The sequence below is a fragment of the Boleophthalmus pectinirostris genome, unplaced genomic scaffold (assembly GCF_026225935.1).
Source record: "Boleophthalmus pectinirostris isolate CB_2022bp ecotype Guang Dong unplaced genomic scaffold, ASM2622593v1 HiC_scaffold_7, whole genome shotgun sequence".
NCBI lineage: Eukaryota > Metazoa > Chordata > Actinopteri > Gobiiformes > Gobiidae > Boleophthalmus > Boleophthalmus pectinirostris.
Genome location: NW_026571473.1, coordinates 14,788,752 through 14,811,993, shown reverse-complemented (window position 1 = coordinate 14,811,993; position 23,242 = coordinate 14,788,752). Strand labels below are relative to the sequence as shown.

The 23,242-nt window shown below is 37.7% G+C and overlaps 4 protein-coding genes across 6 annotated transcripts; 1 reads left to right on the top strand and 3 right to left on the bottom strand.

Annotated features, from left to right (window-relative positions):
- Window positions 1-4,905: 4,905 nt before the first annotated feature.
- On the bottom strand, window positions 4,906-11,387 carry mfsd8l1 (major facilitator superfamily domain containing 8-like 1). Its single transcript, XM_020924808.2, has 11 exons — window positions 11,003-11,387; window positions 10,242-10,427; window positions 10,067-10,129; window positions 9,844-9,963; window positions 9,637-9,716; window positions 9,235-9,568; window positions 9,063-9,136; window positions 7,729-7,942; window positions 7,480-7,602; window positions 7,276-7,406; window positions 4,906-6,982 (listed from the first exon to the last, which is right to left on the bottom strand). The coding sequence occupies exons 1-11, from the start codon at window positions 11,076-11,078 to the stop codon at window positions 6,905-6,907; spliced, it is 1,479 nt and encodes a 492-aa protein (XP_020780467.1). The 5' UTR covers window positions 11,079-11,387; the 3' UTR covers window positions 4,906-6,904.
- Window positions 11,388-12,442: 1,055 nt separating this feature from the next.
- Window positions 12,443-14,913, top strand: LOC110160159 (uncharacterized). Of its 2 annotated transcripts, XM_055164925.1 has the most exons (6): window positions 12,443-12,789; window positions 13,002-13,104; window positions 13,259-13,359; window positions 13,450-13,997; window positions 14,114-14,332; window positions 14,682-14,913. In XM_055164925.1, exons 2-6 carry the CDS (start codon window positions 13,005-13,007, stop codon window positions 14,881-14,883), a joined length of 1,170 nt encoding a protein of 389 aa, XP_055020900.1. In that variant the 5' UTR covers window positions 12,443-12,789; window positions 13,002-13,004; the 3' UTR covers window positions 14,884-14,913. The 2 variants fall into 2 exon arrangements, with proteins under 2 accessions (XP_055020900.1, XP_020780450.2); XM_020924791.2 differs by having other exon boundaries at window positions 13,259-13,997.
- A 160-nt stretch (window positions 14,914-15,073) lies between these two features.
- Window positions 15,074-19,473, bottom strand: LOC110160158 (G2/M phase-specific E3 ubiquitin-protein ligase-like). Of its 2 annotated transcripts, none has more exons than XM_055164804.1 (12): window positions 19,319-19,473; window positions 19,065-19,182; window positions 18,822-18,973; window positions 18,381-18,690; window positions 18,198-18,289; window positions 17,912-18,000; window positions 17,745-17,831; window positions 17,316-17,626; window positions 17,039-17,217; window positions 16,688-16,860; window positions 16,226-16,440; window positions 15,074-15,613 (listed from the first exon to the last, which is right to left on the bottom strand). In XM_055164804.1, exons 2-12 carry the CDS (start codon window positions 19,174-19,176, stop codon window positions 15,378-15,380), a joined length of 1,956 nt encoding a protein of 651 aa, XP_055020779.1. In that variant the 5' UTR covers window positions 19,177-19,182; window positions 19,319-19,473; the 3' UTR covers window positions 15,074-15,377. The 2 variants fall into 2 exon arrangements, with proteins under 2 accessions (XP_055020779.1, XP_055020780.1); XM_055164805.1 differs by having other exon boundaries at window positions 15,075-15,613; window positions 18,822-18,955; window positions 19,319-19,470.
- Window positions 19,474-21,637: 2,164 nt separating this feature from the next.
- On the bottom strand, window positions 21,638-23,232 carry polr2h (RNA polymerase II, I and III subunit H). Its single transcript, XM_020924840.2, has 6 exons — window positions 23,071-23,232; window positions 22,727-22,799; window positions 22,474-22,557; window positions 22,276-22,369; window positions 22,114-22,197; window positions 21,638-21,895 (listed from the first exon to the last, which is right to left on the bottom strand). Exons 2-6 carry the CDS (start codon window positions 22,797-22,799, stop codon window positions 21,778-21,780), a joined length of 453 nt encoding a protein of 150 aa, XP_020780499.1. The 5' UTR covers window positions 23,071-23,232; the 3' UTR covers window positions 21,638-21,777.
- Window positions 23,233-23,242: the final 10 nt, after the last annotated feature.

Genomic DNA, 23,242 nt, shown 5'->3' with positions numbered 1-23,242 from the left:
TGCATCTTGCATATCTATCATGTAGCAAGTATTTTACTTTAAATTGCATGGCTATGGATCAAATTCTCTAATATCATCTCATGAGGAAAGTACATTATTATATGTATTTAGAAAACACATTTTAAAATATTGTATGTAATGTATGTAAAATCTTTATACTAAATATGATTATAAGGCACTTTTTTACACTTAATGTTAGTTCCTAGGCTGAAAAATAAATAAAGAAAAGATAAGTTTAGCCAGACATAATAGGCGATTTTGGCTTGTTTACATATGGTATCCTTTACCTAAAAATATGCCAATCAATTTCTTATACAGTTGAGATAAGTGACTTTATAAATTAAATCACAATGAATTCAAAGTGATTTGTTGGACTGATATTGCTTTATACAAGTACATACTCAAACACCAGAGTAGCAGTGGCCGTCACTGCACTTTTCTCTGCACTAAAGCTGTATAAGCACATGAGTGCGCCTCAGGGACTGAAACATGAATGAAACTTCATGGAATAAAAGTAATTGCAGTGTGCACGGCCATATGCTGCCATCTTTAACTATGCTCCAGTTCTTACCCTGCTCATAACCTCTGCTCAGAACACCATTATTTCTCATGCTGATGAATATTTCATGTAAAGCTCTGTGGATACACTTTATTATTACATTACAAGATAATCAAAATGTTTACTTTGAACATGGTTAAACGAATCTGAGGGTACTGCAAATGCGGAAAAATACAACAACAAAGTGAATCATGTATGAAACAATACTGTTATGCAGAAAGAAGGTACACCACATTTGGTATTACTATCTCTACTACAAACTTCTACTGTGATAATACTGTAACCATGTATCATTATTTAAAATTTATTTTAACTTCACGTACAATTCTGCGGTCTACGGATGCTTCTAGCACTAGAGGGTATTTAGCATTGTGTTTGCTGAAAGTAGAAAAAAGCAGAAGCCTTTAGCCCGGCTCTTTCCATGCTCCCTCTCTCTCCTCCTCTATGTTCTGCTACTGTTTGTCTGTCCATCTCCTCCCTCCTCCCTTTCTGTCCGAGTTTGGCCCATTTGAGTGTGGTTCAGTGGCAGGGCACTAGGTCACAGCCCTTGCTTGATTTTCACACTGTTCTCTGTATACCGAACACCACGTCAACTTAATCAGGGTTAACTATGGTGGTGGTGGCTTGCTGAGCGGGGCTTAGCGTGTTGTGGGCCGCTGTGCTACAGATGGGCTCCACCATAATCTGTATAAGGCCGCACATGGGCACACGAGGACGGAGCAGGGCCAGAGGGAAAATAAAACTGGGAAATGTTTATTAAAAATAGTTGTACGTTTGTAGTACTGTACATTTTGTAGTCCATAAGCATAGGGCTGCACAGTGAGTTGAGACGTTTTGTATTGCGACATTATGAGATATCTTAATATACATTGCCAGTGAAAAGTCTGGACTCTCATTCAGGGTTTTTTCTATATGTTGTTTACTACTTTCTACATTTGATACACATACAGAAGACATCAAATACATGAAGTAAGATCTATGGAATTATGTAGAGTTATGTAAAAAAAAAAAAAAAATCAATGAAATATTTTTCAACAAAGCAATTTCAGGATTTTTGGTTATGAAATATATAAACAATATATAGTAGAGTGATTTAACTTTTATTTTCATTGCTACATAATCCCATACATCTTACTTCTTGTATTTGATGTCTTCAGGAAACGTGTAGGAATTTTTTTTTTTATGACAGCGTGAGTCCACACTTTTAACTTTTTGGCTCAAAAAGTTCAGTTAAATAAAAAATAAAAATCCCTTAATTTTTCTTATCAAACTGTGTTAAAACAAAAATTAACAGAGACTAAACCAAGACCAAACTGAGTCTAATATAGGACAAAGACAGGAAATCATGAATACAATCTGTCTTTTTTCCAATTCACTTTAAAAATACAAAATATTTATACAAAACAGTTGTGCTGTTTCATTAGAACAATGTTTTACAATATTCAATTTTCTTGCGATACTGATTATTGCATCACCCAGTATTGAGATATCAATATTTTTTGTGATATATTGTTGATTATTGTGATATATAGTCTACAATAAAAAATAAAAAAAACAACAACAACACACTTGAAGGTCAAGTGTAATTGTGTATGTATCATGAAAATATCAAAAGAATAAAATACTCTACATCAATCAAAATTATTAAATAATAATAATAATAATATTGATTATGACTATAATAATCTAAGAATTCATATCAAAATATTTCCTTCATTCCATCAGGCCTATTTGCCTTAAGCATTTTTCCAAAAATAAAACAATAACTTCCTGAGCAACACTTTTTTTTTTTTTTTTTTATAAATAATACATTGGGAAGAAGCATTCATATAAAAAAGGCACAAATGAAAGGGTTAACACGAAAACATCCATATCTGTGAAAAGTACCCATCAAAGAGGCACTATAGAAAGAACTATCACACTTTTGCACTATAACACTTCATATCCTGCACATGCAAACACAGTCTAAAGGCTACAGAGTCTTAATAATTCATTGACTCAGAAGTTACACAATCGAGCTTCTCGGATGAAACCAGTGAGAGAAAATGGGCCTTTTCTTGTGACATTTCATAGCAGCTCACAGAACCAGGCTATAATGACCTTTTCAACTCAACCAGGCTCAAGTACTGCTGATGGAGTGGCATTTTATTCTGTGTCTGGAGCTGGGCACAGAGGGGGAAACACCGCCTACTATTTAAAGGCAAGAAATAAGACAGAACTGCTTAATTTAGAAGAAACTGTATCCAAAACTGAAAACATTTGAGTAAGACTACAAAAAATGCAAAGAACTAACTAATTAAAAATATACTTAAATCTAACAGTCTAACTACAATATCAGAAGATACGGATAGAATTGAGATACAAAAAGACAAAGTAACACATAAAGTAGAAGTATTTATAGCAATGTCTTTTTTTTATTTAACACAATTATGTAAGGCACAAACCTTTACCTCTGTTTTCACAAGCCATATTTACAGTATACCTATTTTTGCTAGGGTGCATACTTGTACCTCAGTCACACACTTAATCTCTGTCTCTCCATAAGTGTGGTGTTTTTAGCTGTGCCACCTCTCAAAGTGACTCATGTATTATTGACATGGACTGCTATACTTGTGGGGACACTCTTGGACTTTTACAGGTTCACATGCTGCCACCGTTTTGATTCGAGTGTGGCAAGTGCGTTCGTACCAAACATAGAACTATGTGACACCAGTCCCACACTAAATATTTGATTGGACCTGACAGCACAAAGGCTCAGAAGTTCACTCCAGAAAGCACTTCTGTCCATTTATTACACTCTCGACCACCCTCATAAGTCTAAGACGACTATAGGCCAGTGTGGTATTATTCTTCAACTGTGAACTTGTGAAATGATCAAAGTGGAATACGTGCGAAAGGGAAAAGAAAGGTAGATGAAGAATATGTGTTATGACAGAGATACTTCAAAGTACTGAAAAATTACTGCACAAACTTGATACTTTGCCCAATATGACTACAAGTAGTTCATCAGTCACAGTCAGTAGATCTATATCACAGGCAGACGGTGACAGTTCAGTGGTTCAGTGCGTAAAAAAATAAATGAATTAAAGATAAATCGTTTTAATTATTGATTGAGATGCATATTGCTCTTATGTAAGACTCAATACAGGCTTTAATGTTGCTACCAGCCTGGACATCCTGGATAAAATGAATCATAATATTTATTATAATTACTTATTAGCTGTGGGGGAAAAGGAGCAGCTAAATGTTAAAACATAAGAAAAAAAAAACAACTTAAAAACTGTGAGTACCAAAGATGAGTCAAATAAAAATATATACATAAAATGAGTATAGCCTATATTATTACTTTCACAAAAAAGTAAAAGAATAAAAAAATAAAATAAATATATAAATAATAAGCACAAATGCATTTCATCTACAAAGGACATCTTCCAGTTGGTTGGATCGGATCACTGAGGCCTGAAACCAGACAGGAAAAATAAATAATAATAAAAAGTCCTACTAAACTCTACGTGCCCTTTGTGTCCCCACGACAGTTCATCCAGAGTTCATGTGTCGTTGATCGTCGATTTGAGCTTTATATGCCAGTGAGTATTACAGCCTGTGATCGCAGGGGGAGGAGGGAAAAGGCCAAAGTTACCCGACGACAGCTAGCTAGTGCAGCTATGAAGTGACCCTGATTCGTAGGGTCACTGTTCGGTCAGAGCGCGCTGTAGGCAGAGTGTGTGTGAAAGCAGTGATGGTGGTGGTGAGGGGGAATCAAGTTCAACTCAGAAATACCCAAAATATCTCAATGTGCCTGTCTTGTGTAATAACATGTGCATCGGCCCCGCCCAAACTCAACTCTGGGGTCAGGCGAAGTTCAGCGTGGCCACGCCCCCTCACAAGCACATCATCAGACAGATGACATGGCATCACTAAACTCAAATCCCACAACAATGGCCTCGTTTGGGTCTGTGGGAAGGAAGGCCACAGCGACACCCAGCGGGGGACAAACAAAGTAGAACAACAAAATCCCACCACAACACCACCACCAATAATATTATTTAAATAAATACACACAAATTAACATTCAATATGGCTATGCTACCATGCCTCATGTGAAAGCTTAGAAACTACATGTTGTATGTACAGTGTTAATCATGTATATACTGTTTCACTTGGTGAGGCTGCACTAGCACAGATTAATGATTAGCTACAGGGGCTGGGGTTTAGGTAGTGACCATTCAGATCAAAGAGCTATTTTCAGCTTTATGTCAAACTGCTTTTTAGCCGTTTTGCTTTCTTAGATAATCAGCTTTAAAATCAAAACATCAAATGACAAAATCAACAACTTAGCCATTAGGTCCAGTGTTTATCCTTTTTATTGTTTGTACTCTGAACTGTAATATATTTATAGTAGAGCTTTCTCTGTATTCAAATTGTACATTGAAAAATTACTACTTCAGGCTACTATAAAACAATGAACATACAGACATGACAGGCTTTGTTTTCCCATTACATATCCCTGCAACTTGCAACCACTAGAGATACTTTAAAAAAGACCATATGAGGTTGGGTACCAAGAGCAAAACAGGCTTTTCCTGGAATCAAGTAGCTGAAGTTTCCAGACTTGGTTTGGTTCAAAGCACCCATAACCATGTTAAAGAATGAAAAACATGGTACCAGGAAATATTCAGAAGTTATTTACTTGACAGGCAAGAAGGCTGCTACCTGACAGGGGACATCAATTTCAAAAAAGTATATTTCTGTAACAAAAAAGCTTGTGTCTTTTCATTTATGGGATGGACTTGTGGAATAAGTCCGTCCCATTTAGTCTCACTTTTTAAAGTAAGGAAAAAATATGATTTTCAAAAAATTAAATAAAAATAAAAATTGCCCACTGTCAGAATGATCTTTATATAAATAAATGTATGAATTAAATAAACAATTATTTACTTTATATATTTTTCATTTGAGAAATGAAAGAATATATCCATTTATGTAATTATATCATCATCATTTAAATCAAACAAAATACACATTTGGGAAATAACCTGGGATATTATTAGTCCAAGTTTGGACCTTTTTTTTTTTTTTTTTTTTTTTTTTTTTAATATATTAAAATATATTAATATTAAAACAAATAAAAATAGATGCTGAAATTTTACTTGTGTTTTTCAACTGAAAACAATTTATAATTTGATAATTTGTAACAGAAAATGATTACATATTTCTAAAAAATGGCAAAGCCTCAGTCAAAAATTATAAAAAGGTGTGAAAATTTCACTTTCAAAATTTAACATTTTTATTTGCTATATTTCATATTTTATTTTAGGGTGCCATGTATCCTCTACACAGTGGGAAAAGCGCTCTACATTTTTTGGCGTTATCGTAGTATGTGACTGCCCCCAAGTGGTGAAAGTAATGGCATACAATAAACGACCTCTTCAACAAATAGCAGTAAAAATGTGTCTTAACAAGGGAATTTGTGTCCAATAATAGCAAAACAAACTCTTGGTTTTATTGCTGATAAGTACATCTAAATGAAATGTACACTTTGAATATTTGACCATTCCTGCCTATACATTTATCTGTGCCCAACAACCTTACTGTTAGTGTCACTACATCCTGTACAGTTTTTGAGGTTTTCGCAGAGTTGCACTACATTGAATAAATATTTAAAGATAAAGCAGAAACGGAGAGTAGTGGTTGGTTCCCTGACACATAAATAAAATGAATACTTCAGTGGAGGATGCTTCTGCCTTAAGAAAGAGATATTTGTGCCTCAAAGGTAAAGCTAATGTTAATTTTGAGGCACACTAAATATTACAATAACACCACAAAAATTATTCTACACATAATAATAATTGGGTTGTCTTTATTTAAATAAAAAAAATAATAGATTGTTTATTTTATGCTGTACCATTTAAAAGTGAGTGTTAGCTTTGAGACACAGTGAGCTAGCTAGCATGCTGCTGTGCACAAAGACCATTTTCTGTCAAAAATATTATTATAATGTTAGATATTAATACATATTTTAAATAAATAAAAAGTGTGTTGCGCAATGCAGCATTTAAGATATCAACAGATTTAATACCGTTGAGCGCTTTGAGTGCCTTTAAGGTGGAAAGGCTCTAATAAAAATGTGACCATTTATCATTTACCATTTACCAAAATGGCTTGTATTAGTGTGACACTTTCTGAGAGTCAGTATAAAAATTTAAACATCAAAACATGTGAAATGACATGCCACACGAGTCCACATTTCCATGGGAAACATACATGTAGGTGTTTTATAAATGTGTGAGGCAGTAAGATGAGGTGCACTTCCCTTCACTGCCTTCACTCTCTCAGTGAACATGCTCAGCAGTCTTCCGATGTGGACCTCTGGTCCTCAGCAGCAGGTTCAACCAGACGCTTATAGGAGAAAACCAGCATGACCTGCAACATCATGATTATGTTAACAGATAGCAGACAATTTTTGTCTTAGATCAAAAGACAATTAATTTATCCAGAGCAAATTAGACATTGAATTATAGGACAATATTCATTTTCAGATGTGAGCCTAAAGCAATAAAATGCTATAGAATTTACTGAATGAAGAAACACAAAAAACCCTTGGTGTTGGATTCTGTTTTGGAGCTGATACGATATTGTATTTTCAGAATCTATTTTAGCATCATGGTAAATAAAATATTTGTTAATTGAAAAATATGCATGAGAGATGACATTACTGATAAAAGAACGAGAAGACCCATCATGACTCCCAACATGATGTACATATTGTCCGTCAGACCTCCAGCCCAGAGAGGCCCCAGGATGGTGGCAAGACCCCCAACTGAACGACGCACTCCTTGACTGAATCCTGCAAAATCACAAAAGACATAATGTCAAAAAATAACACAAAACCCCACAAACAGGCATGCAAAGTTTCATACCTTGTGTTTTCTCTGCTGTGACTTTGGAGTACAGTGAAACTTGAGCCACAGCCACAAACGGCAAACCCAAAACCTGAAGAAACACCCCAATGATGAACTCAGTCAGCTTCCAAGGAAAGTCTCCTACATGGCCCAACGAAGGAGCAGAAAAAACATTAGCCAAAATAACAACAACAAAACTACTAAAACAGCTGTACTAGGGTACAGTTAACAGTCAACATTTAAAGGAGCAATAACTTGAATTTTGACCTATTGGGGAGGCCATAAAGATGAGGCACCACACATTGGAGATGTTGCAGATCGCCAGGCCAACAGCCAGGACCACCCTCTCAGCTACACGACCGCTCAACCAGTGCACAAAAAAGAAGCCCGCGATCACCTCCACCCCACATAGGCAGTACATGATACTGTTCTCCAGCTCGCCATAGCCAAAGAACTTCTGAGTCAGCGGGGTCACCATGGTCTACAAAAGACATTAAGAGGGGTGGAAAATTACATTAGCCTATATTTAGAAAGTTTCAGAAAATTTGAGGGAAGTTGCTAGAAGATTAAATTATGAATAAAAGGTCTTATTGACTAAGGGAATTTGTTTATACACTTAACGTTTCAGTATGTGGAAAGAGGTCAGCTGAGGTCATAGTATAGTGTTAATTGTGAATGACACACAAATTCTGTCAAATTTACTGTAAATGGCCAATCAATAAAATGCACGGTCTAGGTAGAACATTGAAAGCCTGTAAATGCAAGAATAGATATGTGGATGCAGTAAAGGACAACCTGATGTTAGTACAAGATTACAATGCATATCATGATCCAAAACCTGAAAGTCACAAAAATGTACCAACAGGCTGTGATCAGGCAGAGGAAATCAATATTCTATGCTGTATGACTAGCTGGTCAGACAACATATCATTAACCTCATTGCATAAGTGCTCAAGGTTTTCCGGAAAATGCAAATGTACATAAGATAAGTAGGGCTGTTTGCACTTTTAATGCCACAAAAGGTTTATCTTTTTAAAAGGCAACTCTCTATAATGTTTAAATTAAAAGGCCCTGCAATTGTGCTATTTTCTAATCTATTTTATAATGTTGTAATGTCCTCATCACAGTCATACCTGGAGTTGTATTTTTGTTTTTTTCACATATGTTTAACACACAAACTCTGCATATTTAGGATGAACTTCTCTCTCAAACAGAAAGCACTCTGCTCCACCTTGTGATGTGATGTGGTAATACAAGTGATCTACTGTGTTTTTTTTAACTCCCTACACCTGCACTAGAACCATTTTGATCATTTCAGCTCTGGAATTGTTCACAACTACTGAACTTAAGAAACAAAACAAACTCCAGGTATGTTTATGAGGAGGTAACAACATTGTAACATGGCTAAAAGCTCACATGAGGCAGTTTTGTGTAATTTAGGACCTTTAAATTGCATTATCAGCGGTGTACCACCCTGGTGACAGTGTGCTTGCTTCAAATGCTTTTTATTATTGACCACACTGGCAAATATGAAAACCAAAGCCTAGTCTAAAACAAAAGAGTGCATATAAAGTCACTTGTTAAGGTCAGTGTGTCATTACCTCTAACGCAGTTTGATTAAACAGGGTAATGAACTGAGCTGCCAGCAAGACAACCACCTCTTCTCTCAGGAACTCTAAAATACAGGAATAAAACACAGATTAGTTTATCTCACTCGCATATAGCATATATAAATAGAAAAACATCTTAATAACTGACTGACTGTCTACCTACCCCTGGATAAGTTAAAATTTTTAAAGGGGTTGATCGTCTCCTGAGACTCTGTTGCTGGAGATGAGGATGGGCAGATTTGATTTGTGTCAGCACAGATGTGGTTGTTAGACTGGTCAGGCGTCACCACTGAGCCATATGAGCCATGGACCTCCTGGGAGTGCATTAGTGGTTGGGCCTCATCACTGTTGTCTTCATCATCTTCAGCTCCTTGCTCATTCTCACTGCTCCTGTTTGTTTGCCTGTCTTTGGCATTAATTCTGTCCAGTGGTGGCAGGTCCCAGTACATGAATACAATAACCAGTTGAAGTAGGATCCAAAGGGTGCACATAAAGAGCTGCAACAAAAGATTATTTGAATTGACAATATAGCTTGGTATAGTTAGTACTAGTACATTATCATTACCCCAGGAGCTGTGTACTTGTTGACGACAAAAGGTCCCAAATGGAAATCACACAACCTTAGGAAAATATTAAATGCTGGACCTAAACAAATTCACAAGAAAGGTTTGTAATAATATATCAATGGTAAACTTAGTGAAGTTGTGATCAACCATTTTACATGATTACTGTATAAGAAATACTTCAAGAAACTTCAAATAGGCCTATGTACCAATTAGAAGGCCAGCTTGTCGACATGCCATGACAGCAGCAAAAACCGAAGCCCGGTCCTCAGGAAGAGTGCTTCTTGTTAAAAATCCAAAGATAGAGGAGCCAGCACCAGTGCCAATGCCTGGAAAGAGTAAATTTTCCAAAAAATTTACTTTATTTATAATACATATTTATAAAACTTTATTTTAAGATTTTAGTTATACTATTATATAATTTTCCCATACCTGCTACAAGTCTACTTGACAGAAGGAGCCACTTAGAAAGGCCCATAAAGTACATAAAATTACCTTGAGGGAGAGAGAGAAAGAAAGAGACACGGGGTGAGAGAAACATTTTTCTTTAATCTTACTTGACCAAATATCTTTGTTCACAGTATCTGGGTAAGGTTTGGTTTCTTACCTACAATCTCAAAAAGATTGGCAAACAATATGATCTTTTTGGTGGTTCGTGTTCGGTCGGACCATTGCCCGAAGAGTGGTCCTGAAAGGAGCCCGGTGAAGCTGAAGGCTGAGAGAGACAAACCCAGGAAATATGGAGCAGCATCCAAAGTCTGCAAGTATCTCCATATTGTTGGTAATATTACAGCTGAAGGACACACAAAGCCAGAGCACAGAAGTTACACAAAATGGACTGACAAATGGAAAAGTGTTTAACTTCTAAAGTAAATACAGCAATCTAGCCCACACCGTGGACAATGACACTCATGATTGCTTAAGAGACTGATGAACAAACATTTTTAAAAGAAATATACAGCCCAAAAGTCAAAGGTTGGGTGGAGAAAACTTGGGATCATGTGATGCAGTGTGTCTGTTCTTCTTGCTTATGTAGCCTTATTACTGAGGGAAGGGGTGTTGCTGAGCTGACACAATCAAAATACAATTACATAGTCATGAGACACCAATAAGTGTGTCTTAAGAAAATCTATAAAATTGTCCAAAGACTTACATATATGTGTATAACGTCCTCCTTAGCTTACCTACTGTAAATTATAAACTTATTTGGTAATAGGTTAAATCTTCAGGATATAACACATAATACATAGAATAAAGCGTATTCAAATGGTACAATGACTCGTTGTTTTACCCTAAATAAAAAAGACCAAAACAATTCAAAAAATAAATAAACACTGCAGTAAAGATATAAATTAAAACAAAACGCACCATATTCCACACCGCTGAGAAGGAAGAGAAGTCCAATCGTGAAGTAAGTCAGCTTCTTCTTGCGACGTTCATCCATGGCTTTAACAGAGACTGTCGGGAAAGTGTGTATTCATTATTCTTAGAGCTACAAGTGACAATTTGCTGTCATAGACATGTAATCTCAAGTGTAGTGCTTCCAATTAGATACGAATGCGGAACCACCTCGCGCATCATATCCGTTGCTTTTCATTAAATGGAAAAAGCAGAAGTCCTTAAGGCGTGATTTATCAGTCTCATCGTCATCTAAAATGTTAACGAATTCCCAACAAATCTTTCCTGATCCATGAGCATACTCAAAATGTACTTGTCCCGGGAGTGTGATCCATGGAGTGTGCGCAGTTTAGTTCCACACACTACATCACTTCCGGTTTACCTGACGCTCCCCGTGACGCTCCCTGACTATCCTTAAAAATCAAGATGCCAAACATCTTCACAATAGGAGAAGTTAAACTGGATTGTACGTGGAAAAAATAACAATGCACCCAGATGGCAATGACAACACACCCACCAAGAGGCATTGTTTCATTGTTGTACACAACACACTAGAACATGTGTTCTAGTGTGTTAATAATTATTATGTTAATATAATTATTTATTTTATATATAAAAGATTTTGTTAAAGTATCTGAACTTGGGAAAATTCTGTTTGCTGATGATATAGCGTTTTTTTAATGATAACAAGAAAAAGATCACATAATATCAGAAATAGATGATAAAGATACTGATTAAAAGTGTAAATGAAACTAAATTTTTAGGAGTCATGACCAAAATCTAAACTGGAGGTCTCATATAAATCACACTAAAGGCAAAATTTCAAAAGCAATTGCTGTGCTGTATAAAGTAATGTTCTCACTAAATACAATAGTGCAGCATTATTAATCTTGTATAACTCTATAATTGCACCATATGTACCATGATGTACTGTGTGGAAATTTGGGGGGCCATCATATAAAACTTACCTACATCCATTATTTATTTTACAGAAAATGGCCTTGAGAATTATCACCAACAGTCTTTATAGAGAGCCATCAAACCCACTAATTGTAAAACCTAAAGTGTTGAAAATGTATGATATTGTTAACTTAAGTATCCTAAAAGTAATGTATAATGAAAAATGCAATGTATTACCTGTAAATATTCAAAGACTGTTTGAGATGACGACGAACCACTACATTTAATTTCTTTTTACACAAACAAATAAATAAATGAATGTGTCTCTTCATAAGAGAGAATAGCTGAGATAGCACCACTATGAGAATATATGTGCACTATTAGAGACAGAGATACTTTATTTATCCTAAAGAAAATTTAAGTTTTGCTGCAGCAAACTGTTGTAGTTTTGCTGTAACATTTACACTGCATTTCTCAGTGCCCTTTGTACGGAAGCCGAGAGGGGTCACAACAAACGCAAACGCCGCAACAAATACAAATGCGACAACACAACAAAAAGCCACAACACACCAAAAAAAGCCACAACTCACCAAAAAAAGCTACAACACACCAACAAAAGCCACAATGGAAATGACTGCGGGACTCTATTTTAATGCAAACGCCACCACAAATACAAACGCCACAACACAAATGCAAATGCCGCAACACATTAAAAAGTCACAACACATTAAAAAACTACAACACATTAAAAAGTCACAACAGCAGTGACCGCGGGACTTTATTTTCCGACGGATCACGCGGCAAGTGAAAAAGAAGAACTACAACGTGAAGAGTAAAGGAACGGAGAAGTTGGAGACGTAAGTAAAAGTAATTTATTGTTTTATCATTATTCGTTTTCCGCCCACCAATGTCAGGTTTGCTGCTGACTTTGTAGCGGCGGAAACACATATAGTGCAGCTGCAGCTATCGATAGATATTACGCTAAGCTTCGTAAGAGTCATTGAGGGATTGATTATTAGTCATTTTCCGTCAGATTTAAGTCCTAAGTTGTCCTTGTGTTTGTCATCAGGATATGTTTTGTCCATTTTGTGGAGTGAGCCTCCAAACCGTGGTATCCTACTGTGGCTCATGTGGGAGAAATATTCAGTTTTTAAGAGGTCTTCAGTATGAAGGTAGGTAAGATTATTATATAATTGTTTGTGCTTTCCTTTGCAGTTCAGTTTGTTGCAACTATTTCGAATTGTTGGTCTTACTCCATAGACTTGTGTCCCACTTTGTTATGCCGAGGTTAGATCATAATATTCTATTTGAATTTCTACCCCTCAGGTGCGGAGACTTCAACAGTGGCTGATGAGCTAATACAGAGATATTTCACAGAAGGACACAGCTATGAAATAATAATGGACTTGCTGAAAACAAAGCACAAGGTTTCATTAAGCCTTAGCACTTTAAAGAGAAGACTACGTAATGCAAATTTGACCAGGAGGACCAACTATTCTCCTCTGGCTACTGTTCAGGCAGTCATTGCTGAGGAGCAAAGGGGAGTAGGCCAGCTCCTAGGATATAGAGCAATGTGGCAGACTCTCAAACAGAAGCACTCTATCGTGGCCAGAAGAGATGATGTCATGTGTTTAATGAAAAGCCTGGATCCAGCAGGAACAGCAAATCGCTCCAGTCGCAGATTTGTCCGGAGAGCATATTGTTCTGCGGGACCAAATGATACCTGGCATGTAGATGGGTATGATAAACTTAAGCCATTTGGAATCGCCATAAGTGCCTGTATTGATGGATATTCTAGAAAAATCATGTGGCTTAAATGTGCAAAATCCAACAATGATCCATTGGTCATTGCTCTAAATTATATCAACTGTGTCACTGAGTTTAGAGTATGCCCAAAGCGCCTCCGTACAGACTGTGGCACAGAAAATGGAATAATGGCAGCACTTCACTGTGTCTTGAGGTCAGAGCACACTGATGAATTTTCAGGGTCCAAAAGCCACATGTATGGCACATCAACATCAAACCAACGCATTGAAAGCTGGTGGTCCTTCTTTCGTAAACAAAGGTTTTTATCATTTGTATAATTTACTTAACCTCACAACTTGATTTTATACTAATGTTAACCATTACTTAGTCCTTTTTAGGTAGAACATTACAGTAAAATATGTGTTATCCCTGTAGGAGCCAGTTTTGGATGGACCTCTTTGCTGATTTGAGGGAGAAGCATCTCTTCAATGGGTGTCAGGAGCACATCTCTTTGTTGCGATACTGCTTTTTGGGGGTCTTGCAAAAAGAACTGGACACCTACAGGCAGCACTGGAACACCCACACTATCCGTCCTGTTCACCAGTCCAGATGCCCATCTGGTAAACCAGAAGCAATGTATCATGTGCCTCACAGGTGAGTATTACATTGTCATGTATTATTATATTATGTATGTACATATTTAAACAGGGACAAATAGTCATTTGAAATATGTCTAAAACACAGGGAATTAATTAATTTAATAATGATTAATGAAACCAGCCCCGCCTGTACACCCCCATTTCCTGCCCCACATATTCCCCCTTTTGCCACAACACCCAAGGGGCCACAATCCATCCAGGATTCTGTTCGTATTTTAGCTTTACATTTGTCTTTGCAAATACCCTTAGACTGTAAAGAGTGCTAGTCATAAAAGTAAAAGTGAAACAAAATCAAGGCTTTGAATACTTTGTTAATGTTGACATTATTCTGTACCTGTCCCTAGATTCCATGGGAGGAACTGTGGATTCCCAACTTCGTCACAAACAGTTCACCACTTATACAGCCTACTTCCTGCACGAACAACTCATGATGAACTGCAACCCATTTTTGATGAACTGCGTCGGCAGAGAGGTCTGGCAGCTCCTCTGCAGTGGGAATCTGCTGTGGAGAATTATGTTCTACTGAAGGACATGGCTGGTCTCTAAAACTACCCCTGCTGTTCAGGAAACCATTGAAGTGAAAGGGAAAGGATTTGAGGAACAGTGTTGTCCCCGAGTTATTTTTTAAGGCACTGCCCTAATATTGCCATCCTTGAAGTTGTAACAAGTTGTACATTTCAATAAAATTACACATTACAGCTGTATGTTTTGTGCAAATGTTCAAGTCCATACAATAAACAAACACACAAATTATTTTGGCCTGTTTTTTTTTTTATATTCATAAAAAAATTGAGTAAAAGTAGCACATTCAGCTTCTGAAGCGCTGATGACTGTAACAATAAACAGTGCTAGTTGCTGGATAAAATGTAGAATTTCCTGTGACAATGTTTAAACACTAGCCTGAACATGTGGCCACTGCAATCACTCAGTTAACTTGTATGGTTTTTCACATTTGTTTTACTGACTGTTGAACACAACACATCCTATTAAGATACAACATTAACTCATTAACACTCACAGAACAGCTCATTAACACTGAATTAATGACATCCAAATCCAGGGGAATTCTTTATCCCAAAATCCATGTTTGTTTTAAAGGTACTGTAGCAGTCCAGTAGAGGAAGCTTTAAAGTATTGGCACATGTGTTTGCCATTGGGAATGTTGAACTTGCGAGAAACTCAAGGCGTGGCTTTGGATCCATTCCAGCTGGAGGCACGCGTGGCACCCCTGTGGCAAACATGAAGAGCTCCTCCAAGGACACCAAGGTGTTATTTTCTAAAAATTGACAGATATGAAAATAATCAGCTGAATGTAAACAGTCTCACTCTCTGTCTGTCTCTCTCACTCTCTCTGTCTGTCTCTCACTCTCTGTCTGTCTGTCTCTCACTCTCTGTCTGTCTGTCTCTCTCACTCTCTGTCTGTCTGTCTCTCTCACTCTCTGTCTGTCTCTCACTCTCTGTCTGTCTCTCTCTCTCACTCTCTGTCTGTCTGTCTCTCTCACTCTCTGTCTGTCTGTCTCTCTCACTCTCTGTCTGTCTCTCACTCTCTGTCTCTCTCTCTCACTCTCTGTCTGTCTGTCTCTCTCTCTCACTCTGTCTGTCTGTCTCTCTCTCTCACTCTCTGTCTGTCTGTCTCTCTCTCTCTCACTGTCTGTCTGTCTGTCTCTCTCTCTCACTCTCTGTCTGTCTCTCTCTCTCTCTCACTCTCTGTCTGTCTGTCTCTCTCTCACTCTCTGTCTGTCTCTCTCTCACTCTCTGTCTGTCTGTCTCTCTCTCTCACTCTCTGTCTGTCTGTCTCTCTCTCACTCTGTCTCTCTCTCACTCTGTCTGTCTGTCTCTGTCTATCTCTCTCACCCAATTTGAAAACCCCTGTAATAGAGCAAATTACCTTCACAATCAAGTAGGTAGTCTGCCCAGAAGCTCATGGTTTTGTCCTCCTGGACCTTCCTGTTGCTTCCATTTGGACTCAGCTCAGGTTGGAACATGTGTTCAACCTCTGCAGCAGTTAACCTTTTGTTGACGTGGCAGAGGACATCGGTCAGAACTGAAGGATGCTGTTGTAGAGCCGTTAAAAACTGCAAAGTGGCAAGACCGGCTTTGAATCTAAAATACAACAGCAGGATGATAATGTGATTAATCCTGTAGCATGGTTAGGTGCCTTTTCAGCATTCAAACACTTCAAACACAAAATTTCTAAGATTTTAAGTTTTCTGATACACTTTTCCATAGCCTATTTCTAAGGATAAGTACTAGAAGAGTTTTATGTACACTGTATTTGCTAGTTTGCAGAGATAACACAATAGCCTTTTTTACAATAAACATTTGTTGTTGAAATATAGAAAAAAAATACCTGTCAATAGCAGCATGATTCCTGTCGATGATGAACCACCACAGGTAGTCCTTCACAATTGTGTCTTTTTCCTCCAATGACTTCACATATCTGAAACACCCAGCAGTTTGCAACATGGCACTGTTCTCTGCCAGCAGGTCTCGCAGATTCTCCAGGGACGCTGCATTCTGAATCTAAAAGAAACACACACATATATATATAGTTTACTGTATTATGCAGGTTTCAGTAATGTGCTTTCGAACATGTACGAAAGTAATTAAAAGTAATCATTAATTAACATGGTCTAAAGAAAAGTTTTACATGAACAAAACCTTTCTTTTTACCAACAAAATCTCTGCCCTGGCCTCATACCTCTCGTAGCACTTTCCCTATTTCCTCATCTGTAATGTCTGCTACTGATGACTTGAAACTGGATTTCCCTGAGATGAAGCTGACCAGATCTTCCGACAGAAAATTTGGACCAGGACCACCGTGTACTATGGACAAGGCTATCATCTGGCCGGCAAAATAATATTCATCCCCTCTTATTGCTGCCAGTAGATATGCAAAATAAACAATTATTACATTTGTTTCTATATTTTAAGGCATTGGATGGTTGAATTATGTAGTAGTTTACACAAAATAGAACCTGTTGTATTGTAAACAAGGTAGCGGCTCTCCACAGGTCCATCAAATATGGGTCGTTTGTTCAGCTCTTTCATGAGCAGTGAGAGGAATTCCCTCTTCGGCCCGCCTGTGTCGACACATTCCTCAAACCTTCCAGCATCATCAGAGAACTTAACTAGGAGGTCATAGTTTTCAGCAAATGTTCCCCTTTTGAGTCCCCTAACAGCCCCATCCCAGATGTCAGAGCGACATATGTTAAATCTGCTGACATGTTTATGGTCAATTTGGAGTGTCAGATTTTTTATTATTTCTGAAACTGACAGTAATTCCACCCTGAAACCAAATAGAACAAGACTATTTTTACTTCATAAACATACTGTGTATGGTAAATTACAGCAGATTAATTTAACCACAATAAAACTCCACAATTGTTGAGCAAGTGAGTTCTTACTCTGTATCCTTTGGAATTATATGGCTGTCCACGTCCACGTCTTCTTCATCCTCGATCACAATGGGTGAATACAACTCAGTGTATTTTCTAAGAAATTAACAAAAAAAAATACATTTTGGTATTTTTAAATAAATAATATTTGTGATTTGAAAAGTGACGAACAATACCTGTAACTTGTAGTTTCCATCAGAGTTGTTAAATCAGTGGGCGACTGTTCATCATTATTATTTGTACTGTTCAAGACAGGTTCCCATATCTGAGGATTAAAAAAAAAAAAGTATTACTGTGATACTTCAGACTATGGCAGAAAAAAACATATACAGTACAAACAGTTATATACATTAGAGGGAATGGTTATTTCAAAATATAGCAAAATATAACCATTTAGGTGTTAAATTTAAAATATGAGCAATGCATGGGAAAAAACAAAAAAAACAAAACACAAGTATATACCACTGTATCAGCTGTATTGAACTCTGCAGCACTTCTGCTCATGATTATCACATCTGAGTCTGACTCCTCGGAATCTGTGGTGAGCTTCTGAGCTGGGAAATACAAGATCAGATATTAAATTATTATTTTGAACCAATACCAGAGTGTTCCTCTAGGTTGGTAATTAGTCTCAGGTTAACTCACAACAGGTCATGAAATCTGCAGCTGTACAAATGTACACGGTGATGCGTTGGTACGCCTTCCCCACTGCCTCCTTGTATTCTTTTAAAGAGAATGGGTTGTTTGTTCCTGGTATATTTTCAATCTTTGACCCATCAGGATACAGCAGAAAGTAGGGACCTGGTGGTACATTCCTGTCAAAGGCCTTTAATTTTGTCAGCGCTGCTTTGTGCAGTTCTTTGGCATCTATCCCTGGTTTGACTGAAAGGGGGAGTGTCTTTCCTCTCACAGGACTCAGGACTCCATCTTTCAGCCTCATAAGGCCCACCGAAATCTACAGAGAAACACAGAAGAAAGCTTCTGTTGACTATCCTAATTTAATTTATTTTGGGCTACATATTAGGAATACACGGCCAAGTTGACAACCTGCAAGCTCATTCACATACACATTCATAGAGAGGTTACCTTCACAGGAGTTTCTTCCACAAGGGTTTCCATCAGCGGTTCTTTTTTCTTTTTAAAACATAATCGCCTCTCCTTCTCTTTTAATATTCTAAAATTCCGGAATGACTCCACTGCATCCTCTTTCTTTATGCCTCCTGCATCAAACAGAGCCTCTTTAAAGCGAATTTAAGAATCATTCAGGAATCTGACAGAGGTACAATATAGGACACATTTGTGTTAAATAAAGTTCGACTGAAACATTACCTTGACTTGTGCTGGGTTTGTCAAAGTCTTGTAGGAATTTAATATTTTTGCCACAAGAACTGCAGAATACTGTTTCAGATGGTAACCCAGAGCCACAAAAAGGACAATACATCGTAACCTGTCAGGGGCGAGAATGGTTGTCGCTAAGATTAATTTCGTAACTTTAGGTTAAGAATAGCAATCCACAAATTATTTACGACGGTCAGACAGTGACATAGATCCTGGCCACAAAACAATAAATTACTTTTACTTACGTCTTCAACTTCTCTGTTCCTTTACTTTTCACGTTGTAGTTTTTCTTCTTCACTTGCCGCTTGATCGGTCCGTCGGAAAATAGAGTCCCGCGGTCACTTCCGTTGTGACTTTTTAATGTGTTGTGACTTTTTAATGTGTTGTGACTTTTTAATGTGTTGTGACTTTTTAATGTGTTGCAGCTTTTTGATGTGTTGTGGCGTTTGTATTTGTTGTGGCGTTTGCATTAAAATAGAGTCCCGCAGTAATTTCCGTTGTGGCTTTTGTTGGTGTGTTGTAGCTTCTTTTGGTTTGTTGTGACTTTTTGTTTTGTTTTGTCGCATTTGTATTTGTTGCGGCGTTTGCGTTTGATGTGACCCCTCTCGGCTTCCGTACCCTTTGGGTCTGAGTAAAAGATCTCAGCGCAGTTTAACAGGACTGCCAGATAGTCAGCAGATCCTGTGGAAGAGCCAAAATTGTCCCTCATCTGTGTCCTGCAGCATCACAGCAGTGTCCAGTGGGAACTAGGTGAACAGGAAAGGCCGTGTTCTTACGCCTCTCTGGTATCTTAGGTCGTTTTCACACTGCTAGTTCGATTATTTGGTCCGCACCAGGCAATAAAATTGTTATTATGTAGCAAATACACTCCAGTGTGGTCCGCGTTCACACCGGCAAACGAACCAAAACTGATTCGATTGACGTGTCTCTGTTTCCCCGGTAAAACAGCGATACTCCAGTTATCAACACCGATGTTCCTGTTAATACCACGGGCCGTCCTCATCTCAAATTATCACCATGAACTCATAAAACAGCAACATGTAGAACTTTGTACAAACTCACCGCATCAGCCCAGAGTTCGGGTAACAGCAGCAGCCAACAGCACTCACAGTAGCGTGCAGCTCCTCAGCACCCTAGTGCATGAAAACACATCCTCCACCAGAGAAGTTACATAGTGTGGCTTTAAATTTCTCAGAAGTGAAATTATTCTAGAGGCCAAAGTGTAAAACTAGGGCATAGGTCTTACTGACTTTTATGATGAGTACGTCAGTGAATGTTTTGGCAAAGTTTTACAAATGAATGTAAAACTAATTTTATGTCACACAATAATAAATTGTGTGCATTCATATAGGTGGCGCTGTATCCCTGATAACTGTATTTGACATATCAATGGAATAAGGGTCATGCAGTGTATAACTGATAGAAATGTCATCACAATCGGACAAAACATGTGCATATAATAATTTTTACAATATTTTTGGGGGGATTCTCTGTGCCCCTGCTGGCCAACCGTGAAAAATACACCATGACTGTAATAGACATTTTTGCTTATAATCATGCAAAGAATTTATTCCCCGACTTTGGTCCAAGTCCGATAATGTTGACATTTCATGTCTAAAGGGGCGTTCACACCAAAGCGTCAAAAAACGCCTTGACGCCTCTATTTGGACGCGTTTGCATTTGAGTTTAGACGCCCCCGACGCGCGTTTTTTAGACGCGCGTCCGTTGCCCTGGAAACAAAAGCCCGGTCCCGGTCTTTTCCCGAAACAATATCAGACCAGACTGAGAGAGTGTTTTTATGACATAAAACATCAGCGGAGGAGATCGGGTCGACGACTGGGGCGTATATATATTTATACTCCGCTAATGATAATAATGTGGCCGTGACAGGTCACCGAAAAAACAGGAAATGAAGGCGTTATTCGCCGGCGTGCTACGGGCGAACCGTAAGGAGTATCCCAAAAAAATTTGGCAACTTCTGTGAGTTCATGTCTGTAGATGTGACATGTCAAATTTGAGCTCATTTGGACCAAACCCCGGGGACTTGAATCTTTTTGTAGACCCCCAAGTCAAAACGGCGGCGAATGTTTGATCCAATATGGCCGACTTCCTGTTCGTCATAGGGTCATGCTCCAATTCATCTTTTGGCTTGTCTCATTGTTCTCTATCACTGTCCCGAATTTCGTTTCCCTGCGACAAACTTTGCCTGTCCCCACTCCCATAGGGGTCCAATTCTAGGCGGCGCTGTTGAGTCGGGTCACTCGGGTCATTGTTGCGATGCCCATTTTATCGAATTTTTCGCCGGGCTGATCGATCTGGACCCCGGTTTGGGGACTTTTCGTCGATGTTCAGGGGGTCAAAAATGCGATTCAATGTGGGGAAAAAGAAAAAAAAAAGTAAGAAACCGACAAAGAACAATACCCCTCGCCCCTAACTTTGTTAGTGGCGAGGGCCAATAACTTCATTAAATTAATAGCAGTTTTGAACTTCTTTACAAAAGCCAAGACAAAACTAAATTTCCCAAATAATAATAATAATTAAAAAAAACAACACCTTCCAACACATATGTAAAAATTGTTTATTTACAGTAAGAAGCAGTGGGGGCGTTTGTTGTAACACCAGGATTGACTGATAAATTATTTTCGTGTAGAAATGTTGTCTTTATAAAATGAAGTATACATTGTTTTCAAATTAGCATAAACACTCAAAAAGCCAGTTTCTTCATCAGAAGATACACCCTAGAGTCCACTTCAAAGCCATGAAGGTTGTTGGCATCTCCTTGAAGCCTCATTAAAAGACCACCATAAGAAACATATGCAGACCTACAAACAGCAACACATGAACATAGTCAGGCAGATTGGATAAGTAGTCAACTGGATAGCTTGTTAAGGTCAAGACAGTCAAGCCTAGTTCAGTTTTTTTTTACCTTTATTATAGAGCATGCCTGGATGATGGATTACACAAACATATTGCACATTGACACAAACATGTATTATTGTAGTACACTATACATATTTTCATAAACTATGCTTCCACTTACAGGCGAGTAGCTGCTTCTGTTGAAGTTTCATCACCTTCTATCTTGTAAACCTTTCCATACATTACATACTCAAATTGGTCAGACCTAAAACAATATGACACACACATGAATCTAAGAAACACTGCACATAATCATTACCATAGAAGTTTCCACAAAACATACCTAGATGGTCTGTCATCTTGAGGGTTGTATTCTCCATCATCTGGTGTACCATCCTCATATAAAGTGCTGGCAATAACCAATCTGAATTTGTCACCTCATGGCAAAATAAGAATTGGACCAAAATTAATGTTTCAATCATACTTATTTAAAAAAAAAGAAAGAAAAAAAAGTGCAAACAAAACATAAATTGATCCTTACCGAGATCCACTGGGTAGATTTGAATATTTACGTCCAAGATAAGGTCCATTTTAAAAGATTCACTTTCACAGTGCAGGCGAGAAACTGCAAAAATGCAAACCCAGTTCAATCAATCAAAACTTTGTTTGTATGCCACTTTTCATACGTACACGATGTACAACAAAGTGCTTCACACAAAAACAAATTAGCAACTAAAATTTTGGAATAATATGGATCAAAATTCAATACATCATATGTAATGCATGCACTTTACCTCTGTCAAACTTCTTGCCATCTGGATCTATATCTTTTACATCAAAAATGTCTTCAAACAGTATTCCAGCCATCTGTATTCAGGAAAAAAGTGATATTATAATTACTTATGGCGAAACCTACCACAAAAACATAACACAACGCGCTGATATAGTGAAGCTAGAACTGTGTTTATTTCACGGACTCAGAATAAGGACACCCAAATAAACAAAACAAAAAACAATGTTAAGCAAATTAAAAACAGGAAGCATAGAAAGCACACAATTGTTTTATTATTTAAATAGCAAATACAGTGGAAATTTAGCTCTTAGCTTTAGCCTAATATAAAGTTTTACTTTGACTTACCACGTGTAATGATCGTAATGTGCTACGGATGCAAATACAAATAAACCCCAAACTCTAATATATGTGAAAACGAGTCGTTTTAGTATGGAGATGCAATTTAAGTAGTAATTTCATTCATTGCTATGTGAAACACAAGTAAACCGCGCCGCACAATGTGCTCAACCTTTGACAC